Source organism: Hippopotamus amphibius, chromosome 7 (assembly GCF_030028045.1).
Source record: "Hippopotamus amphibius kiboko isolate mHipAmp2 chromosome 7, mHipAmp2.hap2, whole genome shotgun sequence".
In the NCBI taxonomy this organism is placed as follows: domain Eukaryota; kingdom Metazoa; phylum Chordata; class Mammalia; order Artiodactyla; family Hippopotamidae; genus Hippopotamus; species Hippopotamus amphibius.
The window spans coordinates 96,757,705-96,781,487 of NC_080192.1; the positions used below are offsets into that span (position 1 = coordinate 96,757,705).

Here is a 23,783-nt window from a genome sequence, read left to right on the forward strand (position 1 = left end):
TGCCCAAGCCACACCCAAAACCAAATAAATTAGAATCTATGGCAGTGGGGCACACACATCAGGATTTTTAAGCTCCTTTAGGTGCAGCCAAGGTTGTATATCACTTATATAAAGAGCTTCCTGAGAAAGGAAGTGGAAGGAAGAGGAAATATGATAGTTCCATTATAGCTTATAAAAGAAAATTAGGGTGATCAACTGTCCTGGTTTTCCAGGGACTGAAGAGTTTCCTTAGGATGTGGGACTTTCAGTGCTAAAGCCAGGATGAGCCGTTCACCCTACAAAGAAAATTCATAAAACTTCAATTCAACGTAGTACTAGATGTCTTACCTATAGCAATTAGGAAAAAAAAAATCTCTGATTACAGATGACATGATCTTAAACATAGAAAACTCTGGTGAGGGATATGGTAAATAAGACAGTCTTGTTATGTGGTTAAGAGTCTCTCGGGTGTCTCCAAAATAGCTCTCTTTAATAAAAGATGTACACATCTTTGCAAACGGAAATTTCCTTCATAAATGTAAATTTCCTTTACAAAAGGGGAAATCCTTTATTTTTAGGCAAGTGGAGGAGGTAAAGAGCTTTTCCTGAGTCTCCTCAGGTTCTCAATTGCCTTTAAATGAGCTCAAAATAATCCTTATGTGCCAAAATGGCATATTTTGAGGTGATATTCTGGTACCCTCCACAATTCTTCAACAAGAGTTTATTTAAATTTTCAATAAATTCCAAAAAGACTATAGATACCATTCTCTAACCATGATGTAACATAATGTAACTAGAAATTGATTATAGAACCAGAAAACAAAAAGACCTTACTGCTTGGATATTTATAATTATCCCTCAACCTAAAAGCCCAAAATCCTCTTTCCTTTGTTTAGCCTAAGATGGAATATAAGCCTCATCATCTGGCCTCCCTTTTGAGTCTCATATCTTTGTGAAACACCCTCTGCACATCGAACCAAGAGGGTAAAAGAAAAAAGATTTTTTTCCTCTACTACAATTACATTACTTTTGAGTTTACTGAAGTTTTTTTTGGTGAACTAATTATTGTAAAGTCAATTTCATTTCATGTATCCAGAGATACATGAAAATAAAATAAATTTTTAGTTTTCAAATTATGTTTGATACATATCAAGCAGCTCTATCAAAAAAATTGTATTATTTGGGTCTTATGACCATGGCCTAAAAGAGAGGTAAATGATCTCCCTTACTGATGTGTTTCTGTTTTTCCTTGTATTTCCTCTAGCTTTTGCTTTATTAATGTATATTATTTGTTACATATATGTTAAATGTTATATATAACATAGATGTTAAAAAGAGTTGTATCTTTTTTTGTGAATTTCACAACCTTATTATCCTACAACACACCCAAGTCTAGTAAATGATCTCCCTAAACTTTTATGCTTACTTGGTAAAAACACATTTTCTCATCCTCTCATTTTCAATCACTCTTAATCATTTTATCATTGGGTTTTACTTTGTGATCTAATATTGAGAGTCTCTTTTAACAGGTCAGTATGACCTAATTACACTTATTGCTGTAACAATTACGTTTGGGTCTATTGATTTTGTTTTATTATTGTGTTTGTGTTTTCAGTGATAATTTGAAAAGTTTGTGTTTTTTATCTAGTAGTTACATTTAGGACCTTGTTAAAAAATAACTATCCCTTAATTAACACTTGGTTCAAAGTGGAAAAGGAGGAGGAACTGTAGAATACCTAGACAACAATGTTAATAAAAACTATGTATTGGGACTTCCCTGGTGGCACAGTGGTTTAGAATCCCCCTGCCGATGCAGAGGACACGGGTTCCAACCTGGCCCGGGAAGATCCCACATGCAGCGGAGCAACTAAGCCCAAGAGCCACAACTACTGAGCCTAAGCTCTAAACCCTGTGCTCTGCAACAAGAGAAGCCACAGCAGTGAGAAGCCTGAGCACCGCAACAAAGAGTAGCCCCTGCTCACCACAACTAGAGAAAGCCCACGTGCAGCAATGAAGACCCAATTAAGCCAGTAAATAAATTAATTAATGTTTAAAAATAAATAAAAATAAAACTAATAAAAAAACTATATATCAAAACCCACAAGATATAGCTAAAACAGTTCTCAGAGGAAAAAAATATACTAAAAAATACTTTAGTTAAAAGAAAAAATAAAATAAATAAATTAAACATAAAACTCAAGAAAGTCAGGGGAGAAAAAGAAAATTATTCCTAAGGAAAGTAAAAGGAAGGAATCAATAAAGGAGAAATGAATTCAAAAACATAAAAATTATAGCACTAATAAATAATTTATTAGCTGGTTCTTTGAAAAATCCAAGAAAGAAAGAAAATAAAAGACAACATCCCCAAAGAAAAGGAAACAAAGGATATGTCATAGAAAAGAACATACAAAGCATTCTTAAACATATATAAAGATGCCTAACCTTACTCATAAAAAAGTGATATGCAATTTAAAACTATACTAAGATAAATAAGCACATGAAAAGATACTCAACATCATGAGTCATCAGAGAGATGCCAGTCAAAACCGCAATGAGACTCAACTTCATGTCCACTAGGATAGCTGTAAAAAAAAAAGTGTTAGCGAGGATGTGTAGAAATTGGAACCCTCCTACATTGTTGGTAAGAATGTAAAAATGGTGCAACCACTGTGGAAAACAGTCTGGCAGTTCTGCAAAAGATTAAACATAGAGTTACCATCAGGCCCAGCAATTCCACTCCTAGGTATTGAGCCAAAAGGATCGAAAACATGAACTCACACAAATACTTGTGCCCAAATGTTCATAGCAGCATTATTCATAACAGTCAAAAAATGGAAACAGCCCAAATGATGAATGGGTAAATAAAATGTGTTATACAATTGAATATTATTAGGCAATAAAAAGAAATGAAGTACGAATGCATGCTACAACATGAATCTTGAAAACATTATGCTAAATGAAAGAAGCCAGTCACAAAAGACCAAGTATTGTATGATTCCATTTATATGAAATGTCCAGAAGAGGCAGATCTATAGAGGCAGGGAGTAAATTAATGGTTGCCTAGGACTGGGCAGTGGGAAGTGGGGAGTGACTGCTACTGGGTACAGGGTTTCTTTTTGGAGTGATGAAAATGTTCTAAAATTGATCAGGATGATGGCTGCACAACTTTGTGAATATACCAAAAACCAGTGAGCTGTATACCAGAAATGGGTGTGCATTTCGAAGATAAGAGCTGCCTCTGCGCTTCCTCAATGACTCCTTTGTTTTAGAAAACCAAAAGTTTTCTTCCCTTTCTTTGAGACCTCTCTCATTCATGAATGTTTCCCCTATTGCCCAAGCCTGAAAAAAAATGATCTCCTTAATTGTCAGCTACATTTTGCTCTAGATGGTATTTAGTCATAGGGTGCTCTTTGCAAGGATCAGTTAAATTTTGTAAACTAGAGAATTAATGGAAGTGCCAGCGGTCTTATCTTGGAATTCTAGGTCTGAACAAACTAGCGTTGCATATTTGAGTTTTGATAGTGTGTGAAGCACATCATGGCTCTGTCTGGCATAGTGTCTCCGTTCTGTGAGTCAGAATATGCTTGACAACGGGGGGTTTCTGTTTCAGTTCTCCGTCCTCCGCATTTACCTGGTCTCTGGTAGGCGCTCAATAAATATTTGTTGAATGACTAAAACAATCAGTATGCTGTTGGCAGTGGGGCAAAAATAGCACAGCTTCTTTATTGAGTAGTTTGGCAAAATCTACAAAAATTACAAATACACACACATTTGACCTCCTAGCAATTCCACTGCTAGGAATTAATCCTGCAGATAACTTTCACCTGTGCAAAGGGCCCCCTGTTATGGTTATTCATCGCAATCACAAGAGACCAGAAGTCTCCTAAATTTCCATAATAGAAGACTGCTTAATTAAACTATGATACATATACACAACAGAATAAAATGTGAATGTAAAAAAAGAATGAGAAAGTTCTCTCATGATACAGAATATCTGAGACGTAGTCACTCAGTTCCAGCTACTACAGCTGTCTTGTTCATCCTCACAGCAAGTCCTCTCCTCCCTTAGGGCCCTAGCATGGGAAGTTCCCTCTGCTTTGAATGTACAATTCCAGATGCACGCACGGCTCACTCCCTCACTTTCTTCAGGCCCTGGCTCAAATATCACTTAATTTGCAAGACTTCTGTTGACTACCCCATGAAAAATATCAACAATCTCCCTGAAAACACACACACACTACCTATCCCCTTATCCTGCTTTCTTCCACAGCACTTACCACTTATCACTATATATTCACTTATTTCCCACAAAAATGCAGCATCATGAAGGGAAGGAATGTTTTGGGCACTACCAAGTTCCAAATGACTGTGAATGTATTAGGTGAAAAAAAAGATGCTGTTTTTCAATATGCTTCTATATTTGTGTTTTTTAAAAAGACTATCCACGTAAATGCTTCCATGTTCATGAAATATGTTTTAAAGGGTTACAGAAGGAGTAGGCCATGCTGATTGCCTGCAGGAAGGTGAACTTGGTGGCTGGGAGATTGAGCAGGGAGGCAGCTTTTCACTATATTCTATTCATAGATTATTAATTAGCCAAAGACTTTAAAAGTAAAAAAGGAAAGCTCTCATGTCATTTTTTTTTTTTTATGGCTCTGTAGTAGGCCACTGTGTGTTTGTAGGATAAACCATTTCATCAGTTCCTCTTTTGATGGACAATTAAGTTATTTCCAAACTTCTGCTATTAAAAATCAGGGAATCTGGAAATTTACTTTTCACATGTCATAATGAAAAGGATGCTGAGGTCTTTTTTATGATTCCCTAACTTCAGTTCTAAATCTATGCAGTTGTAAGTGTAACCCACAACCCAGACAAAAGTCTTCTACAGGATTTGATGGCTGGAAGTGGGGCTGCCTCAGGAAGCAGAGGGTCCTAGGAAAGGGAGAATGTCATTATCTTTATTTAACATTTCTATCTTCTCATTCGTAAATTCACCCAATCCCTCAGGCTGTGGATATTTACTAATTACCAAGACAGGGCTGTCTTACAAAAGGGGGAAAAAACCAAAACAACAAGCTTCAACCAAGATGTGAAGACAGCTCAGTAGTCCTAATTCACACAACGGAAAAGTCTGAACTGGACATTGAGAGTCTTGGTTCTGCTACTGAGGAGCTGTGTGCTCTTGAAGAAATCACTTCCCCTCTCTGGGCCTCTTTTGCCTCAATCCAGGGATGAGGAACCTGTTCTACTTCCTCCCCTTCTACACTGAGTGACTTGTGGCATCTACTAGACATACCACATCTGATGGGGCTGTCACTTTGAGGTGGTTCCTGTAGGTAAATAGGGCTCTGGGCTGACTGTGTTGGGAGGGAAGCACAAACAGAAAAGCAGCTGCCTTCATGTCCAGAAGTGACACCTGTACCTGCTCAGGCGGACAGGCAAGCAGAGGCCCAGGTAACTCCAGGGGTGCAGAGCAGGGGGCAAGAGCATCAGATGCGGGGACATCAGGGCCCAGGGCCCCTGGGCTCACTCTGGCAGGAGCCTCTGTGGCTTTTCCTCCAGCCCTACTAGGGGCCCAGAGTGTCCCCAGAGGCTCATCCCTCCTGCAGAGTGTGACAAGCACAGGCTTCTGGGAATGACTCTGCCCTGTTATCCAGCCTCATCTGAAAACATACTCTGGAAAGAGGCTGACAGGCACATTTTCACCACCCCTAAGTCTCTCGAGTGTAAATGGAAGCCGCGTACATTCTTATTCTTTGGATCTGTAATTAAATCTTCATTTAGTAAAAGCAAATAAAATAAACTTGCAGGGATTTCATTCAACCTGTTCAAGTCATGAATTTGGTGAAAATACTTTTCTTGCTCATTTTCAGTTTTTAATCAGCAATTAAAAAGTTCATTAAAGGGCTTCCCTGGTGGCGCAGTGGTTAAGAATCTGCCTGCTAATGCAGGGGGCACAGGTTCAATCCCTGGTCTGGGGAGATCCCACATGCCACAGAGCAACTAAGCCTGTGCACCACAACTACTGAGCTTGCGAGCCACCACTATGAGCCCATGTGCCACAACTACTGAAGCCCACGTGCGCCTAGAGCCTGTGCTCTGCAACAAGAGAAGCCATAGCAATGAGAAGCCCATGTACCGCAATGAAGAGTAGCCCTGCTCGCCACTAGAGAAAGCCATGCGCAGCAATGAAGATCCAATGCAACCATAAATAAATAAATAAATAAATTTTTTAAATAAATGTTTTATACTTGCACTTTGGGGCTGTGTTCCTCATATAGTGATGATGTCTGCCCTGCTCATGATTTTGTCGTGGGGTCCAATCAAAATGTGCTACACGTGGTATACTGGCTAAAATCAAAGTCAAAGAGACATGGATTTGCTCTCTTCCTCTCGATCCCATATTGAACTCGAGTTGGAAGAGGCGAGTCCGGTCTCAAAATGGAGGTAAAACCGCCGCCCGGTCTCCCCAGCCCGACTCCGGCCGTCGCCGCCGCCGCCGCCGCCGGGGGGAGGAGGGCCATGATCCAAAGGAACCAGAACAGTTGAGAAAACTGTTTATTGGTGGTCTGAGCTTTGAAACTACAGATGATAGCCTAAGAGAACATTTTGAGAAATGGGGCACACTTACAGATTGTGTGGTGATGAGAGACCGCCAAACAAAACGTTCCAGGGGCTTTGGTTTTGCGACTTACTCTTGTGCTGAAGAGGTGGATGCAGCAATGTGTGCTCGACCACACAAGGTTGATGGGCGTGTCGTGGAACCAAAGAGAGCTGTTTCTAGAGAGGATTCTGTAAAGCCTGGTGCCCATCTCACAGTGAAGAAAACTTTTGTTGGTGGTATTAAAGAAGATACAGAAGAATATAATTTGAGAGACTACTTTGAAAAGTATGGCAAGATTGAAACCATAGACGTTATGGAAGACAGGCAGAGTGGAAAAAAGAGAGGATTTGCTTTTGTAACTTTTGATGATCATGATACAGTTGATAAAATTGTTGTTCAGAAATACCACACTATTAATGGGCATAATTGTGAAGTGAAAAAGGCCCTTTCTAAACAAGAGATGCAATCTGCTGGATCACAAAGAGGTCGTGGAGGTGGATCTGGCAACTTTATGGGTCGTGGAGGAAACTTTGGAGGTGGAGGAGGTAACTTTGGCTGTGGTGGAAACTTTGGTGGGAGAGGAGGCTATGGTGGTGGAGGTGGTGGCAGTAGAGGTAGATATGGAGGAGGTGATGGTGGATATAATGGGTTTGGAGGTGATGGTGGCAACTATGGCGGTGGACCTGGTTATAGTAGTAGAGGAGGCTATGGTGGTGGTGGACCAGGATATGGAAACCAAGGTGGTGGATATGGTGGTGGTGGTGGAGGATATGATGGTTACAATGAAGGAGGAAATTTTGGAGGTAACTATGGTGGTGGTGGGAACTATAATGATTTTGGAAATTATAGTGGACAACAGCAATCAAATTATGGACCCATGAAGGGGGGCAGTTTTGGTGGAAGAAGCTCGGGCAGTCCCTATGGTGGTGGTTATGGATCTGGTGGTGGAAGTGGTGGATATGGTAGCAGAAAGTTCGAAAAACTCAGAAGAAAAGGGCTACAGTTCTTAGCAGGAGAGAGAGCGAGGAGTTGTCAGGAAAGCTGCAGGTTACTTTGAGACAGTCATCCCAAATGCATTAGAGGAAATGTAAAAATCTGCCACAGGAGGAACGATGATCCATAGTCAGAAAAGTTACTGCAGCTTAAACAGGAAACCCTTCTTGCTCAGGACTGTCATAGCCACAGTTTGCAAAAAGTGCAGCTATTGATTAATGCAATGTAGTGTCAATTAGATGTACATTCCTGAGGTCTTTTATCTGTTGTAGCTTTGTCTTTTTCGTTTTCTTTTCATTACATCCGGTATATTGCCCTGTAAATTGTGGTAGTGGTACCAGGAATAAAAAATTAAGGAATTTTTAACTTTTCAATATTTGTGTAGTTCAGTTTTTCTACATTTTAGTACAGAAACTTTAACAAAATGCAGTTTTGAAGGTGTTTCCTTGTGAGTTAACAAGTAAAGAAGATCCATGGTTAATTACTATTTTGTATGAATTTTGCTAAAGTTAACTGTAAAGAAACACCTGCTGGGACATGGAAGCAACCTAAATGCCCATCAACAAATGAATGGATAAAGAAGATGTGGCATATATATACAATGGAATATTACTCAGCTATAAAAAGGGATGAGATGGAGCTATATGTCATGAGGTGGATAGAACTACAGTCTGTCATACAGAGTGAAGTAAGTCAGAAAGAGAAAGACAAATATTGTATGCTAACTCACATATACGGAATCTAAAAATGGTACTGATGAACTCAGTGACAAGAACAAGGACGCAGATACAGAGAATGGACTGGAGAACTCGAGGTTTGGGAGGGGGCGGGGGGTGAAGGGGAAGCTGAGACAAAGCGAGAGAGTAGCACAGACATATATATACTACCAACTGTAAAATAGTCAGTGGGAAGTTGTTGTATAACAAAGGGAGTCCAACTCGAGGATGGAAGATGCCTTAGAGGACTGGGGCGGGGAGGGTGGGGGGGACTCGAGGATGGGGGGAGTCAAGGAAGGGAGGGAATACGGGGATATGTGTATAAAAACAGATGATTGAACTTGGTGTACCCCCCAAAAAATAAAAAGATAAAAAAATAAACACCTGCTGACTTGCAGTTTACGGGGAATCTATTCTCCCCATTTCCAAACCATGAAATGAATGGGCTCTGACATGTGGAGAGAATAGATATTTGTATGTTTGCAATGTGTGTTTTAGATAATAGAATTGGGTATTTAAATTAGCATATTTGTGAATTTAATAGCATTAAGATTTACCTTCAAATGAAAAATCTCAAAATGCCTATTTGGTTTTTGTGCATTTTCTTTCAAAATGTAATCACATGATTTTAGTGTATTAGCTTTGCTGAGAGTCCTAGCTGTGTTTAGAACATCTCCATTCTGCATTCACCTTGGTCACATGTGCACTGCTGCCATAGTTTTATTTGGGTGTAAAGAATGTCTACTGCCCTCTGTTTAAATTCTGGAAAGGGGTAGTGAATGTTTTCCCTTTCCTCTTACCTTAAGAAACATTCTTAAAATCTTCAAAATACAGGACCACTAAGCCTGCTGTATCTGAGCAAATTAGTGGCTACTTTTTTTCCCCTTTTTAAAGCACAAGAGGTCCATAAATCTTCAGTTATTTTCCTTGGTTTAATATATATTTTTTTGATACATGCTCTCAGAGCAAGAAAATAAAAATCATGTATTGTTGAACACTTAACTGGCTGGCATGCTTTCCTGTTTGTACCCTCTGCATTTTACTGGATGAAACCAAGGATAGTTTAGCTTATAATCATCCCAAATGATTACTGCAGTAGAAGTGTAGCACAGTTGCTTAGTACAAACAAGTTTTCACTTCCCCAAGACCTGAATTCAAATTTGGATAGTCAGAGTTTGTACTCACTTAAAATCCCAAAGAACACACTGTTATTCCATGTGTATGCTTGAACCTTAAATCGTGTTGGTATGAGTTTACAATTTGTTTGGAAGACCCTTGTTGAGTTTTAGATAATAAGGTCAAAATATACATAAACCAATGTCTACTGTTTTGCGCCAGCTAGTGCTTAAAATTTCATTCAAGCCCTAAGTATGTGCCCTGCTGTTGTTATTTCTTTGGCAGTTGAACGTTGGATTTGAGATTCTTATTTTTGTTTTAAGAAGTACTAAGCAAAATGAGCAATAAAAGGGGGGATGGGGTGTGCTAGTGTTTGAATATGCTCTCGTTGCTCTAATTCTGTGCCTCTGTGCATTACTATTTGGATGCATGCAATGCCAGCGTGGAAATCGGTCTTCACAGACACTGCAGTTCCCAGAAAACACGCACAAACCAATAAATGTAACAGACAACGTTCCATTTGTTAATGGACATATGTGAATAAGCAGTGTAGAAAATAGGCTAATTATTAGAAAATGGTTAAGACTTTAACAACTTCAAGTGTGGTTATATAAATGGACACTGTCCATGTTCATAACTTAAACCTGGGTACCTGGTCAAAATAATGCTTGGGAAACATTTTATTAAAATTAAGCTAAATTGTCAAAAAAAAAAAAAAAAGACATGGATTTAAGTCCCAGTTCTGCCACTAGTTGTGTGACATTGGCTAAGGTACTCGATCCCTCCAGGCTTTAGTTTTCTCATCCAAAAATTGGTGCAATAAGCAAAAACATCTTATAGGACTTTTGTGAGGATTAAGTGAGACAGTGTCTGAACAGTGCTCAGCATAGGCCCGGGTGTATAAGTACAGAATCCTTGTCTGCTACTGCTACTTGTTGTTCTTTTTATTATTTGATGTCCAGTATAGTGCTTTGCTCATGGAAAACATTTAAATTGATTTGAAGAAAAGAAAATGCTCTTGAAATTTATGTAATTGAGTAGTGAAAGTATAACAAAATGTGGTTTTGCTCATTTAATCTTAGACCCTGTTTTTCTCCATGCCACTGCTGAAATGCTACTGTTGTGACCCTCAGTCTTGCTGTTAACAAGAACAACAATAGCAGCTACTATTTACTGAGTCTGTGACTGTGATTTTTAACAACGTATTTTACAATTTCTGTCTAAGCCATAACAAATAAAGTAGAATCTTAAATCATGGGGAAAAAAAACCACTTCACAATTCTGGGGGTTTAATGTCCACTTAACAAACAAAGCAAGAAATCTATATTACACTTCAAATATCTTACAACTACAACCACATGTATACAAATATAATAAAAATATAATTCTCTAATACGGCAAAATGTTCCTCAGACACCATGGTATAGTTTTACATAATGGTCCCCAACACATCATACCTCCCTGTGTTTGGCTTCTTTGCAATATGATTTTTGCCCTGCTTCCCATCAAGAGATAGAGTCTATTACCCCTGCTACCTCCTACCTTGCATCTGGGTGTTCCCTAAGGTTTCATTTGGTCAATAGAATGAGACAGAAGTAACACTGTACAGCTCCCAAGGCCAGGTGTTAAGAAGCTTTTGCTTTTGCTCTCTTTGAACATTTCTGCCATTATGTGCAAAAGCCTACTCTAGCCCAGGGGATGAAAGGCCATTTGGAGAACTGAGGCATCCCAGTTAACAGCCAGCATAACTGCCAAACAGGTGAACAAAGCCGTCTTGGACCATCCAGTCCCAGTTGAGCTGAGCAGCTGCCTAAGTGACCCCAATGGAGATCAGAAGAAAAACTGCCCAGCTGCGCTCAGCCCAGAATCTCGAGCAAATAAATTGCTGTTGTTTTAATCCACCAGGTTTCAGTGTGGTTTGTTACACAGCAGTAGATAACTGACATAGACACCACGTACAGCTGTTGTGAATATTGAGCTAACTTGGAACTGCCTCCAGAATCACAGCTTAGACAAAAAAAGAAGAAAATGGACTCTTGGCACTATTGCAAAATAATATTTGGTTATGCCAGGATCTGCTGAACTCATGGTCTCTGAGAGGAGAGATGTGACAAAGGAGTATTTTATCTACAGACATCAGCCCAATAAATTCTTTCTCCCTCCAAAGCAGTGACTGTCTCCTAGGTGAGCAGCGAGACAACCCACAAGCCTTCATACATTTGGACTCAGCTGTTTTTCTGTCTCGAGGAAATAGGAGGAAATGTGGAGACAGAGTGTTAATCACCAGCTTTCATGTTCATGGTTGTGGGTCACACTGTGCCAGCCCAGCACTGAATGCAGGATCCCAAGTGAGAAAAAGCCCCGTGTGGCCTTTAATAAATTTAATTTTTTGTGTTTGTGACATGCAAAGCCCTCTAAAGTGTAGGGGCCCAGGACAGAGGCCCCCTTGCCTGACCTAAGGGCAATCGTACCCTAGCCACAGTTTGGTGAAATAGTTGAGGTCTTGTTTCAGGATTTGCCTGTGAACTATGACTAAGGAAAACTGGGAATGGCCATTAGATGTAAAATATGCCTATCTCTTGATATATCAACCCAGCTTTAGAGAAAACATCCTACAGAAATAAAAGAACCAACATATTAAAGTAGCTATGCAAAAATGTTTATCACAAATATTGTTTAAAGAAAAAGTAGAAACAACATCGTTAATAGGGGCTGCTTACGTGAATCATGGTCCATCCATATTAGCAAATGTTATGCAACTGTTGAAAAGGTTGTTACATCTATTGACTTGGAGAGATTTATTCATGTTTTCATTCATTAAACATTTACCAAGCATCAGCTATAAACCTGGCAGTCTTGAAGGTACTAGGGATATAGCAGGGAAAAGGACAAGGTTTGTTGCTTATGAAATTTGCATCTTAATGGGGAAAGACAGGCCATAAATAAACAAATAAGGAGGTAGTATGTCAGATAGTGGTAAGTGCTGTGAAGAATAGTGAAGGTGGGTCAGGAGATAGAGCCTGGAAGGAAGTGAGGGAAGGAGCTCACGGCTACCAGGAGGAAGGGCAGTTGAGGCTGAGGAAACAGCAAGTGCAAAGGCCCTGATTTGGGAATGTGCTTGGTAGGATCAGAAACCTCAAGGAGGCCAGGGTGGTACAGGGCAGGCTCAGAGGGGAGATCCGAGAGGAGAGCGGCAGAGTTGGGGGGTGTGTATGTTTGTGGGCATGCCCGCGCAGATCACGTAGGGTCTTGTAGCCTCTGGTGAGAACTTTGGTTTTACTCTGCGTAGGGTGAGAAGCCACCGGGAGGCTTTGAGCTAAGGAGCAACACGACCTAACTTAGGTTTTTAAAGGATCCCGGTGGCTGCTGTGAGGACAGTAGACTGAGCGGGGCAAGAGTGGAAGCAGAGAAGAGTGAAGAGGTTGCTGCCGAGAGAGAGAGGATGGTGCTTACACAAAGGTGGAGACAGCAAGGTGGGGAGAAGCGATGGGATTCTGGACAGGTTTTGAAGGTGTCGGGGGTTGTGGGATGCCCTGATGGAATTGGTGGCAGGTGTGAGCAAGAAGCCAGGTGGCCTTTATTTATTTATTTATTTATTTATTTATTTATTTATTTATTTATTTTTGGCCACATCCAGGGCATGTGGGATCTTAGTTCCCCCACCAGAGATGGAACCCACACCCCCTGCAGTGGGAAGGTGGGATCTTAACCACTGGGCTGCCAGGGAAGTCCCTAGATGGCCTTTAAATTATATTAATGAGAAAAGGTAGTTCCACCGTAATGTGAGTATTAACATGACCCCACTATTGTTCAAATAAACAACAAATAAAACATTCTCTTTGCACCTGCATCTTTGAGTAGGGGTTATATGAACTTATTCAATATTAGTCTCCTAAGACTGCCATAATAAATTGCTACAGACTGAGTGGCTTAAGCAACAGAAATGCCTTTTCTCACAATTCTGGAGGCCAGAAGTCCAAGACAAAGATGCCATCAGGTTTGTTTGTGGTAAGCCTCTCTTGCTGGTGTGTAGATTGCTCTCTTCTCACTGTGTCTTCACAGGGCCTCTGCTCTGGAAGGCGCCACTCTCACAACCTCACTTAACCTGCATTACCTCCTTATAGGCCCCATCTCCAAACAGTCACACCAGGGTTAGGGCTTCAACAGATGAATTGGGGGGCACAATTCAGCCCATAACAATGAGAATAGGGAAAGGTGAAAGGTGAAAGATGACCCACAAGCAGTTGGCATTGATCACCTGAGGGACTGTGGGCCAGTTGAGGGTGGTTTTGGTTTGTTTTTTTCCTTAAAATAGTTTCATTGGTTGCAAAGGGTACATGCCAACTTTTAAAATTTTTGAGAAGGCATTTAATAATGAATGATTTTAAGAGAGAAAAAAAGCCACCTTGGCTCACAATTCATTCCTGAACACATTTTTAAGACCACCACAAGCCTCTGGCTCTGAGCTCCTGTTCTTGGCCCCTGGTTCACTCCTGGCCTTGGTGGGGAAGCAGGGAAGCTTAGGCAAGCTCGGCACTTGGTAAGAAGGTTAAGGAGCCCAGCAGAAAGGAAGAGGGCATGACTGCCCTACCTGAACCAAGTGTGGGGTGTCCATGACAGGACCCCCCCCCGGCTCTGCAGGTACATTAGGGGAGAGGGTCTGAGATGAAAGTGACTGGAAGGAGGCCTTAGTGAAGTCAGTGTAACATCCCCTCCCCTGAAGCCTTAGGTGGTCCTGCTTCCCCTCCCCAAAGGTGTTTCAGAGCTAGCTCCAGCTGCCACCTCTGCTCTCAGTGACCTTGGCCAAGCTGCTTGACTTCACTCATCCTCAGCTGATTGTTGATGGTGAACATTCAGTGAAAGAATGGGGGGACTTCCCTGGTGGCTCAGTGGTTAAGAATCCACCTGCCAATGCAGGGGACACAGGTTCAATCCCTGGTCCGGGAAGATCCCACATGCCATGGAGCAACCAAGCCCGTGCGCCACAACTACTGAGCCTGCGCTTTAGAGCCCGCGAGCCACAAGAGCCACAACTACGGAGGCCCTCAAGCCTAGAGCCTGTGCTCCACAATAAGAGAAGCCACCACAATAAGAAGCCCACACACCATAATGAAGAGCAACCCCCACTTGCCGCAACTAGAGAAAGCCCGCGTGCAGCCACGAAGACCCAATGCAGCCAATAAATAAATAAATAAATATTAAAAAGAGAAAGAAAGAAAGAATGGGGACCACGTGCCTGTTTCTTCCTCTATCAGTTAGGACCTACCCCCCAACACACTCCAGCAGCAGCAATACCTCAGCTCATAGCAGAACCTGCCGTGTGCTGGTGCCCCACACGGTACTCCACACACAGGCTCTCTGGAGCTTCATGGAGACCAGGATCCCATTTTACAGCTGAAGAAAACTAAGGCTCAGAGAAGAGAGGTAACATGTGAAAGATCACACAGCTCAGGGTGGGTGGAGCTAGGATTCAGGCCCAGCTGTCCCCACCCCAAGGCCTGAGCTCTTTCATCCCACTGTGCAGCCCTTGGGGGGCTGCTGAGAAACCCACATGATTTAATTTGTATGAAATTGCCTTGAGCAGCACAGAGCCCTGGGTGAACATGAGGTACTGGTGTCTCTAACAGATCAGCACCAGGCCCAGAGCACCCTGTGACTGTTTATGAATTCACCAGATACCTGCTTTTATGCCCATCACTGAGCTGAGAGTCTAGCTGCCTGGCCCGGTCAGTAAGGCATATGCGGGCCTTTGCTTCTGTGTCCCAGGTGTGCTTCGAGGATGCTCCACGGTGAGGAGGGCTGCAGGGCCCCTCAGGGAGAGGCTGAGACCCATCCACACGCTGGGTGATCTTAGACCAGTCACTTCTTGGGCCTTGGTGGCACGGCTGTAAAATTAAGATGGAACATGTCATGGCTTGGGATCCTTCCAGCTGTAAAGCTTTGTGATCCCACAGAGAAGCTGCCCCAGGCTTCCTCATCTTGGAGTTTGAGTCCTCATGGAAAATCATGAGGCTCATAGTTTCTGGAAAGCTCACCACAAAATCCCAGAGATCAAAAATCCGTTCCAGGGCCCCCCAAACGCAGCTCATGGTCTGGCCCTGCCTTCCTCTTCCAACTCTCCTCTCTTTTTTTTTAAATTAATTAATTAATTAATTAATTTTATTTATTTATTGGCTGCTTTGGGTACTTTGTTGCTGCACACAGGCTTTCTCTAGTTGCTGTGAGCGGGGGCTGCTCTTCATTGCGGTGCGAAGGCTCCCCATTGTAGTGGCTTCTCTTGTTATGGAGCACGGGCTCTAGGCGCGTGGGCTTCAATAGTTGCAGCACTTGGGCTCAATAGTTGTGGCTCATGGGCTCTAGAGCACAGGTTCAATAGCTGTGGCGCACGGGCTTAGCTGCTCCATGGCATGTGGAATCTTCCCAGAGCAGGGCTCAAACCCATGTCCCCCGCATTGGCAGGCGGACTCTTAACCACTGCACCACCTAGGAAGTCCCCAACTCTTACTTCTCTTCCTGTTCCTGACATTCTAGGAAGAAAGCCCTTTCTGCTCCAGGGACTCTGCCCACACAGTTCCTCTGACTAGAACACCCTCTTAGAATATCTCTTCTGACTCTTGGAGGATGTGGCTTGCTTCTCCTCATCTTTTAAGATTCCAGCATTGTTTGTAGTGAAGGGGTCTGGAATATACCACAGTGAACAGGTTTTTTCCCCAAAACTTCCTTTTTCTGTTAAAAGCAGAGCCTCCCAAAAGAATTCAACTGTCATAAATCCCTCCCTAAGACTTTTGCACCAGGAAGCTTGTCCCCTATCACTGAGGGAGAAGTTGCAAGGGGATGAGAAATTGCCCAGGCATTGTCACAAAACTATCACATCTCCCATCTATTCTCCTAAGGGCCATCTTAGAAGAATAAAGTCATTTATTTTCCCATAAGTGCCTTTCTCCCCCTTTCCGTCCCCTATTAAGATGGTATATAAGTTCCAGGGGCTTCCCTGGTGGCACAGTGATTAGGAATCTGCCTGCTAATGCAGGAGACATGGGTTCAAGCCCTGGGCCGGGAAGATTCCACATGCCGCAGAGCAACTAAACCCATGCGCCACAACTACTGAACCTGCACTCTAGAGCCCACTAACCACTACTGAGCCCACAAGCCACAAATGCTGAAGCCCACGTGCCTAGAGCCTGTGCTCCACGGGGGTGGGGGGCCATCATAATGAGAAACCATGCACTGCAATGAAGAGTAGTCCCTGTTTTGCCACAACTAGAGAAAGCCCGTGTGCAGCACTGAAGACCCATTGCAGCCATAAATAAATAAATAAATAAAGACGGTATATAAGTTCCAAATTGTTAATAGCCTCTTTGAGTCACATTTTTCTATGAACTCCTGCATACATACGTGAATAAAATTCTGTCTTTTCTCTTGCTAATTTCTTTTGTCACTTTAATTCACAGGCCCCCATCACTAAACCCAAGAGGGTAGAGGAAAAAATTTTCCTTCCTGACAGTTGTCACCACCTAAGAGGGATCTTCCCTAACCATTTTATCTCAGTTAGGTCTCTGCCCCTTTCATAGCATTTATCATAATTTATTATGATGCTATTTACTTGTCTGCCCGTTAGGTTTGTAACTGAACTTCCTTTAGAGTATAAGCTGTGTGGAGGCAGAGACAGTACCTATCTTATTCATCACTGAATACTCACAGCTTAGCATAGTACTTGGCATGTAATAGTTCATTAGATACTCAGTGAATGAATGGATGAAGAGCTCCACCCACTGCTCAGATATTTACTGTTGAGTCTAAAGTTCATCTCTGTTCAACACTCACTCATGGAGAACTTATTAGGTGCCACGACAGTGCTCAGTGTTAGCAAGCCACAAAGACCTGCTGCCTGTTGTTGAGGAGCTTACAAGAGAATAAGCACCCTGCTGGGCCCTGTGAGGGGAAAATATGAGAAAGGAGACAATTTCTCCCTGGAGAAGTCTCCTGATGCAGTAGGGGGCGGTGAAAATGGAAAACATGAAAAGGAGCTTGGAATCGACCATACCTTCAAGTATAGTTATTTAGTACACAGACAAAACAGATCGTTAAACTATTCTCTTGGCCTTTGTTAAGGAAATAATTCACGTCATTCTGCTAATTACGTGGGATGGAGTTCATATTACTTCAGCTTCATTTATACACCTGAGCCTGATAAGCACCTGTCCCCAGGGCACTCAGACCTGCTGACAGGCATCACTGGTCCCCTCTTGGCAGCACCTAGGACAGACATGTAGACTCTAAAAAGCCTTGCACACAACCTCCCTGCCTCAGTCAGGGGCCCTTAAGCCAGAAGGGCCAAAGATGTACTGAAGTTAACTCCTTTACCCTCCAAAAAGTAAGGGGGAGAGTTTACTGTAATTTTTCAATGCACAGGAACCCAAGAGAACCTGACAGCCAGGGCAGGCCTAGTGTTCTCCGAGCATGGCCTCGGTTCTTTAGATTCCCGAGCCCAGATTTCCATATTCTCTCATCCTTCCACGTTAGACCTCAAGTCCTAGGTGCTGGCTGGCCTGTGGGCAGAAAGCCTTGGGTCAGGTGTGCACAGCATGATGCAATTAGCCTGCCCCTGGGCAGGGCTGCGTGGTAGCAGACAAGGCCCTCGGCCAGAGAAGATGACCCAGAAGAGGACTGAGTTAGGTAGAACGGTCAACCTTTGTCCAGGACTGACAGATTTCACCAGAAGTGTGACTTTTAGGGCTAAAACCAGGAAAAGTTCCTGGTAAACCCAGGTGAGCTGATCACCAGTGCAGCCAACAGCACGGCTGTTTCATGCCCATAGATATCATGAATTCTGAGGAACACATTTCTTCACAGTAACATCACCAAAATCAGGATGTGTCTTAAAATTGGTGGTTTCCTACGATGGCCGTCAGCAGGGAATGAGGCCCAGTTCTCCGGGAGAGGATGTGTGTTGGCAGTCACTTCTGGGGCACTAGCAACCTGAGACCACCTTAAGTTAATTTTCTGCTTGACTTTTCTAGAACATACTGACAGTGTGGATTCAAACCTGCATGAGGACAGGTTTATGGTTCAAATTCTCAGGAGAGAATTGTTTTTCCTGCCTCTACACAGTGCCAGGAATAAGACATGCACATTTGCAGCCAGTCTCTTCTTTGGGAAAATTTCTATATCTCTGTTGTCCCAGCTCTTACGTGGAGCCTCCCTCTTCAGCCCTTGTTTTCTTGCTTAGTCGTACATAAAATAATGATACAGTTTACAGTTGCTGGTGTCTCAGATTGCATAAAATATGAGTAATCAACCTCCAAAAGTCCACATGGGGGTGGGGGGTCATCACGGGTGCCGGAAGGAGGCACAGTGCTGGATGCCCTGGGCACTCAGGGCTGGATCCAGACACGATAGAAACCACTCCCCCCATCCAGGCCTCTTGGTCCTCATGAGCCTTGCTCTGAGCTCAGGGACCTGTATAGCCCAGCAGCCCATTGAAAAAGCTCTTCTTCACCTGTTTCTCCGGACAGGTCAGTGTTTAGAAACATCAATAGCTTTCCTTACATCTGGGAGGGGAAAATTTCCCCTTACTGCTCTTGGTTCTTTTGGTCTAATAATTAAATGGACACAAGGTAGATTAACAGGAAGAAAAAAAAAAAAACAAATTTAACCTCATATGTACAGAGTTTTCATGGCTATGAGACCCAAGAAGTGACCAAAGCAGGCTGTTTATATACCTTTTAGACAAAGAAACAATAAATCTGTAAAGAACTGACAAGACAAACAAACTTAGGTTTATGTACTAATTAGTGAAGATACTAAGCAGAATTTGTTTACAAGCCTTCTTGGCCATGAATTCCCTGTCTCTAGTAATAAGGATGTCTCTCTACTCCTGGTCCAGGGAGGGTACATTTCACATGGGAGATTTATTCCCTGCTTTCAAGAGGACAGAGGAGGGACAGAGCATCTCTCTTGCATGGGCTAATTCTCAAGTACTTTAATTTAAAATAATCAATATGCCAAAGTGGCCTGCCCTGAGCCCCATCAGTTCTGTCCTCCAAAACGTTCCTGGAAGTTTCTTAATTAAAAGCTGAGTTGACTGTAGAGAGCAGAATGGATTATTAGCTGAATGGTAGATTGTTCCACATCTCATTAAACCAACTTCTTAAGTCCTGAGAATAGGTCAGATCAGTTAAACTCAATTCAAGAGGCAATGATGCAGGTGGGCTCCCAAATTTAGGCCTATAATTGTACAAGCAATCAGGTATTTGATAAGAGGCATTTCCATGGAAACAAAAGAAAAACAATGGTTAACAACGCAAGCAAATTATGAACCAGTTTCTGAGTTCTGAGGATAGCCAGTCAAGAAGATTTCTAGATGTTAGGTTTGAAGCATTTTTAGATGGAGTGACGGCAAGCAGTGGTAACCTGGTAGATTTTCTTGGTTTGTAGCTTTTCGTTTGTTTGCTTTTAAGGACTTTTATGGAGATATAATTGACATACAATAAACTGCATATATGTAAAGTGTACAATTTGATATTTTTTTCTTATTAGTAATGTATACATGGCAATCCCAATCTCCCAATTCATCCCACCCCAATACCCACCCCCCCTTGGTGTCCATATGTTTGTTCTCTACATCTGTGTCTCTATTTCTGCCTTGCAAACCAGTTGATCTGTACCATTTTTCAAGATTCCGCATATATGCGTTAATATACGATATTTGTTTTTCCCTTTCTGACTTACTTCACTCTGTATGACAGTCTCTAGGTTCATCCATGTCTCTACAAATGTTCCAAGTTCATTCCTTCTTACAGCTGAGTAATATTCCATTATATATACGTACCACATCTTCTATATCCATTCATCTGTTGATGGACATTTAGGTTGCTTCCATGACCTAGCTATTGTAAATAGTGCTGCAATGATCCTGGTTTGTAGTTTGAATGTCTCTTGTCTTCTTTCTGAGTGGCCACATAGCAACAGGCATGAAGGTTGTCCAGACATAAGCTACTATGGTGTTTTCTCCAAAGTTTATAACTAGTTGTCCAACCTTACTTTACATGGCTTCAGAAAAATGGTGGTGTTAGCTCTTGATGATTTTTAAGCCAGAAGGGTGGGAGAAAAACTGGAAATGTTAGTTTGGGAAGTCGTAGCCAGGTATTTGAGGAAACTAGAATTTAAGATCTAGTTGGTTTACAGGTAGAAAACAAAACCACAAAGACAATTAACAGAATTAGAATTTAATATCTATTAAGAATGTATTACAGTTTCTACTGAAACACAATTTTTCTCTTATATTCCCCTCATTTTTTATCAAAGATAACCATAAGACTAATTTGTTTGCAAATTAAGTCTAGTTTCAGTAAATTTGGCCTGATTATTTATATAAGTGTAACAAGAATAATGAGTGACCATATATATGCTCTTTTAAGTCTGCATTGTTGGAACTTTTCATAAGAAATCTCAGGCTGTGGGACTTTCCTCGGGGTCCAGTGGTTAAGACTCCACACTCCCAATGCAGGGGACACGGGTTCAGTCCCTGGTCAGGGAACTAGGCTCAGGGTAGACACTTTTTTTTTAAAAAAGCCTTTTGAGACCAAGAAGCCAAGCCAAGGACTTACCATGAGACTTTGACTACAACACCTATACATTTTGGTTAATTCCTCTCTTCGTAAAGTGCCCAAAATATCCTGAGGTTCCTGGGCCTTCCAGGAAGTAACCTTCATTACTCACCTGGTAAGGCTGTCAGGAACCCTGTAAGCAAAGCACCAGGTCAATATTTCCAAGGAGCTTTATTGGCTCCATAAAGTCAATCTTAGTTCCTTAGAGTTGTTCAGTTTTAACAGAATCTATGCACATCATTTCAAATATGACATTCCAGTCAAAGCTTTGGTAGTATAATCAATGTTTCCAATTCTATCCTGCTTCAAGGAGAACAGATTCTTAGTGAGGTTATGCAAATAACTATATTGCCATGAAAATACAAGAATACTCACTGAGAGTTTCTGAATTCTGGAGGGACCAGGTAGAAAGAAAAGATACATGTTTTGTCTTTGCTCTGAGTCATAGGTAGTTTAAGAGAAAAGATTTCCTTAGATCTGGAAAAATAAAACACTAAAGAACAAGCTATATTTCACACAAAAAATTATAGAAATTATAATCATTCAGTCCCATGTAATTAATTCTTGTTGATCTTGATCTTTTGTCAGAAGTTTTATGAAACCATCAGTTTTTCTATTAGTGTTCTTCAAAATCTTACCCAGTTCAGTGGTATGATCTGAAAGTTACCAGATTCTACAGTACTTGTATTCTAGAGTGCCTGTCAGAGTTCTTTCCAAGATTCTCCCAAGATGAAAGACTTGCAAAAGCATCAGAGTAAAACAATTACTTCTGTAAATGACAACAAACTTAAAAATACCCAAGGTAAAGACCTGATGAGAATACATTATAATGCAATTAGCAAAGAAATTTGGTTATTTTTGTGACATATAACATTTTAAGATAACAACTAGAATTATGACTTATTATACCAGGACATATGAGAATTTCAGGAATTTTATGTAATTTCTGGAACACTTATACTGATAATATATATCCATACAAATATAATCTAAGAAGATTTAACATCATTTATTTGACGTTTCCTATGTAATTCAATATATAAAATAAGACTAATTAGATTAACAACTCTCTTTTTATAAGGAAAGAAAATAAATCTTCTAAGATGTCCCCAGGGTCCTCTATAATATCTCATATCTCAGTTAGTTCTAAGTCAAAAAGACTTCAATTGATTTGGGGAAGTTTGTCAAAAATATCAGAGATTTTAAAACGCTTGGTCAAATAGGATCATAGGTCACTGTGAAACAATACTTAGTTAACCATGGTGACAATGAAAGACTTTGCAGGCAAATGCATAAAGTTAAATAGTTGTTAAAAACAAACAAACAAAAAAACACACAAAATAAAAACAACTTAGCTCTTTAATAGAGAAGACTTGGTGTTTTTCTTTTCTTTTCTTTAAATAACCTCATTTATTTGTACAGAGTTTTAAGTTAAAAACTATTATTTTGCTTAATGTTTTTAACAACCATATAAGGCAGACAGGCTGCAGACAGGCTAAACAATATTAGCCCCATTTCACAGGCAAGAGTGAAAATTATTCCCATATTTAGTGTAAGATAGGTCTGGAATACAAACTCTGAGCTTCCACATTTATGATTGCTCTTCTCTCATATCTTTTTGATATATCATTTTAAAGTCATCTTATTTCACAATGTTTTATTTCACTAAAGTATAAGAGTAACATCTATAACACCTATTCCTGGCAGGTTAACTCTTGAGCCAACCAAGCTAATTACCTCATGACTTGGCATATTTTAAGGCATTGTTATACCTCCCACTCAAACTCATAGCTATGTCTGATGGCCTCATGAGGCAAACTGCAACAAAACTCATCTTAAGGGAGCAGGGGACATAATAGTTAAGCTTATTTGCAACTTTTAACTTGGGCCTGGCATACCTTTACCAACTGCTTAAATGGCAAGCTGAGGCAACTGAGAGACAGGAGCAGACCAATAGTTCAAGTAAACTTTGTTCTTCTAGCAGATAAAAGAAAATTAAGTTCAATTTTTACATAAGTAAACTACTGATATTAAAGCTTATTTTTAAAACCCTTATAATAATAAGTGTATTTAATCTTATTCAGCTTGATCACACATAAAATTCCTTCTCCAAGATTCCCTTTTTACAAAATTCTATACCTTTTTAAAATTTTTTTAAATTTTATTTTGGAGTATAGTTGATATACAATGTTGTGTTAGTTTTAGGTGTACGGTAAAGTGATTCAGTTTTACGTATGTATATTTTATATCTTATGTCCTGTTTTATATCCAAATACACGCACGTAAAATATCTGTACAGATAAATTAGTGGTAAGAATTAAAAACTCACATCTACAAACGTCCTTTCTTTGTTCTGAAATCTATATAATTGTTTTCCAGACTAGAAACCTAAACATCTTGGCTACACATTAAAAACATGTCAGAATATACATATGATATGGAAAATTTCAGAACCAACCTTCTCTTAAAAGCAAACAAACGTAGAGTGCTTTTTTTCTAGCTTAATCCTCTAATGAAACTTAAAAGGAGACCACTGAATACTAAATATATATATACATATACATATTCTTTTTCAGATTCTTTTCCCATATAGGTTATTACACAGTATTGAGTAGAGTTCCCCGTGCTCTACAGTAGGTCCTTGTTGAATACCTATTTTATATATAGTAGTGTGTATATGTTATTCCCAACCTCCTAATTTATCCCTCCCCCCACCTCCCAACTTCCCCATTTGGTAGCCATGAGTTTGTTTCTGAAGTCTGTGAG

At 40.9% G+C, this 23,783-nt stretch overlaps 1 protein-coding gene across 1 annotated transcript; it reads left to right on the top strand.

Annotated features, from left to right (window-relative positions):
- Nucleotides 1-6,608: 6,608 nt before the first annotated feature.
- Nucleotides 6,609-7,655, top strand: LOC130856326 (heterogeneous nuclear ribonucleoprotein A3-like). Its single transcript, XM_057740408.1, has one exon. It carries the CDS (start codon nt 6,624-6,626, stop codon nt 7,638-7,640), a length of 1,017 nt encoding a protein of 338 aa, XP_057596391.1. The 5' UTR covers nt 6,609-6,623; the 3' UTR covers nt 7,641-7,655.
- The last annotated feature ends 16,128 nt before the right edge of the window (nt 7,656-23,783 follow it).

Coding starts and splice junctions, on each gene's coding strand:
- LOC130856326 (XM_057740408.1), top strand. CDS start 6,624: ATGAGAGACCGCCAAACAAAACGTTCCAGGGGCTTTGGTTTTGCGACT.